At 63.6% G+C, this 6607-nt stretch overlaps 1 protein-coding gene across 1 annotated transcript; it reads right to left on the reverse strand.

Annotated features, from left to right (window-relative positions):
- Window positions 1-1307: 1307 nt before the first annotated feature.
- MNX1 (motor neuron and pancreas homeobox 1) lies at window positions 1308-6343 on the reverse strand. The gene is made up of 3 exons (XM_019959533.2): window positions 5644-6343; window positions 2714-2874; window positions 1308-2071 (listed from the first exon to the last, which is right to left on the reverse strand). Exons 1-3 carry the CDS (start codon window positions 6341-6343, stop codon window positions 1709-1711), a joined length of 1224 nt encoding a protein of 407 aa, XP_019815092.2. The 3' UTR covers window positions 1308-1708.
- Window positions 6344-6607: the final 264 nt, after the last annotated feature.

The following is a 6607-nucleotide window of genomic DNA, read 5'->3' on the forward strand; positions in this document are numbered from 1 at the left end:
AAACCCAGTCCCGGTCCCCCCACCTTTGGACCCCAGGCGGCCAGGCCCGCGCCCCGCCGCCCGCGCCAACAGCTGCGCCGGCCCGGCTCCCAGCAGCACCGCGCCCCCGGCCGCGGCTGAGCCCGCGTTTTATGGAAGGAGCCGGGGTGATAATGAGCTGCCAGCGAGGATATTAATCTCACCCGGCCCTGAAGTCGAGGAGTGGCCCCGCTCGCCCGCGCTGTAATCACCCAAATGAAACTGCAGGCCCTTCTGAACTCATTTATCTGCCGGGAGTAGGGGGGCCCGCGGAGGGGGAGGGAAGGGGGAGGGGCGTGCCCCAGCCCAGGTGCGGGCGAGGAGTGAGACACCGGAGCGCGGGAGGCAGCTGATGGGGGGAGCAGCAGGGCCCAGGCTCACCTGTTTCCTCCGGACCCGGGGCGGCCGGCCGGTCACGCGGGGGAAGGGGCGCCGCGGAGGGCGCGCGGGCATGTGTGCCGCACATGGCGAGGTCCCGGCTCTGCCCGTGATGGATGACGCGCGGCCGCGTTGATTAACCCAGAGCCGCCACGGCCCGGCTGGAGCGTTCTCGCCTTCCGCTGCGGTCCTCGCAGGCTGCCTTTTGCACTGATCCGGGAAAACCAGCCCTGGCCGGCTCGAGGCGCTTCGGGAGAGAGGGCCGGGGTCGGAGAGGAGACGAGCCGCGCTGTCCGAGGCGATCCCGCAAGCAGCGCCGCGGCCAAACGAACCCTGGAGACCAGTGTAGTCATTTGAAGCTCCTTTTCTGAAACATTCACAGTGTGTTTCCACATCTGGGGCGCCAGCGAAGAAAGAAGATCCTCATAGAAATAGGAAAACAAACACGCGGCGTCCAGAGTTACTCCTTTGAGATGCTCGCATTCGCGACAGATGTGAGCCAGCACGTGGACGCGCGCTGACACCTGGCCTCGGGGACTTTTAGCGACACTTGGTACTGGCGACTCCCCAGCAGCCGGAGTCAAGTTCCCCCCACCCCTGGCCTCAGGGCCGGGAGGAGGTGGCCGTCCTGACACCCATTCGCCATTCTGATTTTCACCTTCTGCTGTCAACTCAGGAATACAGCCCACCCCATCATTTCAGCAACAAAAACAGTAAAACTTGCTTTCACAACTCCCCTCAAAAGACTTGCACTCTCATCCAGTAAAAAAAACAATTTATTTTACATTCCATCGTAGTCGATGGCAGAAGCTAAATGATAATTTAGCATGCGTAAGTAGACATTTCTTTATATATATATATATATTTATAAATACAATATACAAAAATAAAGACAATACAGTTTTGGGATGTCCAGCAGTTTGAACGCTCATTACATAAATTCCCCCCTTCCCAATATACATAAGCACAAAACATTTTTTTTCTTTTTCCAACACTCAGAAGAACGGCGTATCCGGAGAAGGTTTCAGGTTTCGGAGGTCGTTTAACACTGCAGGTTTCCGACGTCACCATTAGGGAAGAAGGGAGCCGGGAGGCACCCCGATGGTCGGTTCTTCTCAGAAACGCCTCCCCCCAACGCAAGCCAAATTAAATTAGAAAAGAACAAAAGAGTTCGAGTTTGAACCTGCTGGGCCTCCCTCTCTCCGTCCCTTGAAAACGCACCCAGAAGGGCAGCCCCCAGGACCCCGCGCCTCGGCTCGCGGGCCTGGGGGCGCGGGTGAGGTCGCGGCGTTCTGGGCCGCCGGCGGGGCCCCTACTGGGGCGGGGGCTGGTGGCCGGGCGCGCCGGGCCGCGGGGGCGGCGAGTCGGCCCCGGAGGAGCAGTCGGAGGAGGCGGCGCGCGCGCCCGCGCCGTTGCTGTAGGGGAAGCGGTCCTCGTCCTCGTCGTCTTCGTCGTCCTCGGGCTCACTGTCCCTCAAGTCCCGCAGGCGGCGTGTGCCGCCCTTGTCCCCGGGCGCCGGCGGCCCCAGCGGCTCCTCGTCCCCCGGGTCGTCGGCGCCGCCGCCTTTGCCCGCGCCGCCGCCTCCCTTCTGCTTCTCGGCCTCCTGCGCCGCCTGCTCTTTGGCCTTCTTGCTGCGCTTCCACTTCATCCGCCGGTTCTGGAACCAGATCTTCACCTGCGGGCGCGCGCGACGTGAGAGGCCTGCCGCCTCCCTCCCTGCCGGCCCTCTCCGGCGCCCCGGCTCCCGCGCCTGCTTGCGCACGGGGCCCGGCGCGCCCGCCATCGCCAGGGCTCGGGTGAGGTTCCCCTTAGAGGGCTCAGGAGCTCCGGAAGACTCTGACACGGGCTGGGGGCTCTGAGGAAGCTCAAACCAAGACCCCCGCCACCCCCGAGGTCTTCCACCCGCACCCTTGGTCTGCGTGGGAAGGGTCAGGGCAGCTATGCTGCCCGCCGCTGAGTCTCAAGATGCCCCCTCCTCTCTCTTCCCGGAAGGAACAAAATTGCTCTAATATGGTTTGAGGACTACCTGCTTCCAAACAGGGTGTGTGCGGGAATGTGTGTGTGCACGTGAAAATTCCTGGGCCCACCAGAACCAGCGGAATCAGACCCTGGCGTAGGAACCCTGCGGGGAGATGTGGGCTCGGGGAGATGCGAATCCACCGTAAAGGTCAGCAGGAGCAGCTCCAGGTGCCCAGGGAGGCCCAGGGTGAAGAGAGCAGAGGCCACAGGGTCCCTGGGAGGCGAGCATGTGCAGACAGGACAGGGTTCCTGGGAGGCTGGAACGTGCCAGCAGTGTGGGTGCGGGGGTGCAGCGTACCTGAGTCTCGGTGAGCATCAGTGAGGTGGCCACCTCGAAGCGTTTGGGCCGCGACAGGTACTTGTTGAGCTTGAACTGGTGCTCCAGCTCCAGCAGCTGCTGGCTGGTGAAGGCGGTGCGGGGCCGGCGGCACTTCCCCAGCAGGTTGGACTGCGCCTGGGCTGGGGTGGGAGAGGCCATGAGGCTGGAGCAAGCCAGGGCCAGCAGCGCCCCTCATACCCCGCTGCCCACTGCTCGGGCCCTGCAGGGTTGCTGCTCAGTCTTCAGTGTCAGCACCCCCTCCCCAGGGAGGCCCTGGAGCCCCGGACCCCACCGCCAGGTGGACCCAGACCATCTGGGTTTAATGAGACCCAATCTTTTCATCCCAGGCAGGGCCTGGTGTCCTATCGACCAGGCTCGGCTTGCCCCCTCGGGTGAGCGTTGGTGGGAAGCAGGTGCACAGAAAGGCAAGTAGCAGAAGCCCAGAGACCACCCCCTGCATGCTCTGCCCAGCGCCTTCCCCCCCAACTCAGGCCCAAACCCACACAGGCCCTGGGAATCACTTCCTGCTTCTTCCGGGTGCAGAATTCCCACCACCACCTCCTTACAAACAAAACAAGCAGAAGGAGAAAAGGGGGAGAAAGAGGAGGAAGGGAGGAGGGAGGAAAAGGGCCAGATCCTGGGCCTAAGCATGTGTTCCTCCTGTAAAGTGTTTTCTGACAATGCTGCCCAGTCCCCAGCGGCAGAGCCTGGGACAATTGGAAGCTTTTCAGGACAATTCTCATTACGCAAATTAAAGGCCTGGGCCCAAGGGGGATCCGGCTTTCTGTGTGTTCAAGGAGGTCTCTCTGCTTTATTTACATAATTTCACACGGTTACATCACAGAGAATTTTATGACCTCAAAACGAGACTTCCCTTGATTTCCCAGGAGCCTGACAAGTGTTAGACAATAAAAGAAAGGAAAGAAGCAGCCAGCCCCGGGCAGGCCTGCCCAGGCTCCCCTGGGATGGGCAATTTGCTTTATGGGAAGGCCCACGCCCCCTGCTTTAGTTAAACAAGGCCCCGAATTCCCAACTTGACAATACATTAGAACTTTAATTAAAACGCTGGCTCTGAAGGGACCATTTGGGAAATGCCATCCGATGGCTGAGACACCAGTTGAAACCAAACAGGTTTTCCAGTGAGAACCCATTCCAGCATCCTTGCCTGTTCGTATTGCCCTTTAGGACTCGGTGTTCAGATTCCTTCTCTGAACTTAAAGCTGGCTGGGTTTTAATTAGCTACCTCCGGGTCAAGATTAGGAGTAAGAATGCACGAAGCGTGTTGGCAAAGCGATGGGGTTTTAGTCGATTTTCTGGGCAGCCTTGGGCTCCATGCAGGCCTGAGAAAACAGCGGGGTGGCCAGGGAACCCAGTTCGGGGGAGGGGGGCAGCCGGTGTGCACAACCCCTCCCCCCGGGCCCCCCATGGTGGGAGACTAAGCCTGCCAGGTGCTGCACGATGCCGTCAGAGTGGAAGATGGCTGGGTGGCATTTCATCAGAAGGGGTTGCTGGGCTCAGAGGCCAGGCCCCGAGGGCTCCCTGGGTTTGGTGGACCCGGGTCAGCAGTTCAGATGTGCCTGAAGCTGTGGATGTGAGAGCCAGCTTGCCCTCTGCCTGGCCTGGGGCCGGGAGGGGTGATCCCATGGAAGGGAAGGGTGGATATCAGGGCCTTCTGGGAGCTGAGCCGGGCTGGCCTGGGCGTGGAGGGCAAACAGCGCACATGCTGGGCTTTTCTCACCCCACTGTGACTTCTCCAGCCTTGTGGGATCCTAGCTTTTCTCTGTTTAGTCACAACCATCGCTTCTAGCAGAGGAATCTGATTTCTGCCAAGTGTTTATTTGTTTTCTTTTTCATTCCCCCCACCATGCCTGCATGTCTCTAGTCTAAACAAATTCACTCGGACGGAAATAATGGGGTCTCTTTGTTTGGGTGTTTGGCCGCTCGAAGCGTAAAGCCTCACGCATCTTCCACTGATCGAGCCTGGGTGCAGCAAGCCGACCGCAGATTCACACTCTCGGCAGCTCCAGTCCTGGGCCCCGGCCGGCCCGCACCAAGAGAGAGACCCAGGCCCCGGAGAGGTGTCCCGTCTGAGTGGCGAGTTCTCCGCCCACAGTCGGGCCGCTCTAAGCTTGGGGGTGCCCTGCCCTCCCCGGCTGCGGTCTTGGGGAGGGGTTCGTGCTGTGCTGGGTGCCCTGAATTCGAGGTGGGCGCCTGCTGTTCAAAGCCCCTTAGTGGGTACCCCAAAGTAGAAGGGTGCATCTCCGGCCCGCTGGAGCATGCCATCTTGGTTCAGACCGGGCCACCCGCCTTCCTGGGCCTCACCCCACCGCGGACCTGGGGCCTTCCTGAGGCGGACACAGCCCCACAAGGGCCCCAGCCTTGCGTCTCCAGCCTCTTGAGGCTCATTCCTCCTATCCTACTCTGGGAGCTCTCCCTCTCCTGGGAGGGACCCAGAGTCTCTCCAGAGCCCAGAATGTGGGACCGAAGTTACGTCCGTTTCTCTGAGCATAAAGCCCTGGTTTCGGTGGCCTCTGATTCCAAGGCACGCCTAACTCGGCTCGCCTTCCCCCACCACTTCCTTCTCCTCTAGCCTGCCAGTTAATCATTAGATTTTAGTCTTAAACCTCCAGCTGCCCCTTCCCGTTAAGAGAGGAAGAGAACAAGGACCGCGCGTGGCCATTTTTTCGATCGCTGGCGATCCCACGCTGCGGAGCCCGCGCGAGTCCTCGCAGGCCCCGAGCGGAGCCGAGGCGGCCTGGGGGCGCGTCCACAGCTCGCTCGGGGCAGAGAGCCGGGGCAGGAGATGCCCGGCGGAGGATGCGCGGGAGACCCTTCTGCCCATGCTCGCCACCCCCATCGCCGCCCCGTTTCCTCCTTGCTCCACAGGCTCCGGGCTGCGCGGTACTCACAGTTGAAGTCCGGCATCTTGGGCAGGATCATGCCCGCGGTGGACGCACGCAGCCACTGGTCCAGCTGGAAGGTGCCGGCGCCCAGCTTGATAGGGTCGGCGGGGTGCGCGGGGTGCGCGCCCGGCACCTGCGGGTACGAGTAGGAGAGCGCCGGGTGCTGCCCGGCCAGCGCGGCCGCCGCCGCCGCCGCCGAGTAGCCGTAGACCGGGTGACCGTAGAGCGCCGCCTGCGCCGGGAGCCCCGCGCTGCCCTGCGCGCCCCCCGGATGCAGCCCCAGCGCCAGGCCCCCCGCGGCTGCGGCGGCGGCAGCAGCTGCGGCGGCCGCGGCGGCGCCGGGGTGCGCGTGGTGGTGGGTCCCCCCGGGCCCGCCGCCCGCCCCGCCGCCCGCTGCGCCGCTCGCGCCGCCCGCTCCCAAGAAGCCGGGTTTGGGCAGCAGCGCGCAGTGCGCGGCCAGCAAGCGCGGCGGCGAAGGGCTCTCTGCGCGCAGGCGGTCGGCGGGCGCTGCGGACGGCTCTGAGGACGCAGGGCTGCAGCTGCCGCTCGCCCCGCCACCGGCCCCGCCACCGCCGCCGCTGCCGGGTCCAGCTGCGGCGGCCGCGAGCGACGTGACCAGGGCCAGCGGCGCTGTCTGCGCCGAGGCCGCTCGCGGGGGGTCCACGGCCAGCAGCGCGTCGATGCGGAAATTTTTGGACTTTTCCATCGGCTCGTTAGGGGCCGGCGATCGGCGCCGGGCGGTGCGGGACGCGGCCGCGTGCCGGCTCGCGGAGTCCGTGCGCGGCGGCCGCCGGCCCCGAGGCTCGGTATGGTTACGATTATTTGCCGGTAATCAAAGTGGCCGCCGGAAACTCAGCCGAGGGCGACCATGGCCCGAAAGCCTCCTCCGGGCGGGCCCGCCGGGGCCGCGCTCACTCGCGCCCTCACGGAGCCCACGCGACCGCTCGGCGCGCCGGGGCCCGGGAGCCGG

The sequence above is a fragment of the Bos indicus genome, chromosome 4 (assembly GCF_029378745.1).
Source record: "Bos indicus isolate NIAB-ARS_2022 breed Sahiwal x Tharparkar chromosome 4, NIAB-ARS_B.indTharparkar_mat_pri_1.0, whole genome shotgun sequence".
NCBI classification, from domain to species: Eukaryota; Metazoa; Chordata; class Mammalia; order Artiodactyla; family Bovidae; genus Bos; species Bos indicus.

What these genes read in the sequence shown, in the direction of transcription:
- MNX1 (XM_019959533.2), bottom strand. Translation starts at nt 6,343, where the DNA reads ATGGAAAAGTCCAAAAATTTCCGCATCGACGCGCTGCTGGCCGTGGAC. An exon ending in CAAGATGCCGGACTTCAACT is followed by an intron (nt 2,875 to 5,643) that starts GTGAGTACCGCG and finishes CTCCCACCCCAG; the next exon opens with CCCAGGCGCAGTCCAACCTG. An exon ending in TGATGCTCACCGAGACTCAG is followed by an intron (nt 2,072 to 2,713) that starts GTACGCTGCACC and finishes GCGCGCCCGCAG; the next exon opens with GTGAAGATCTGGTTCCAGAA.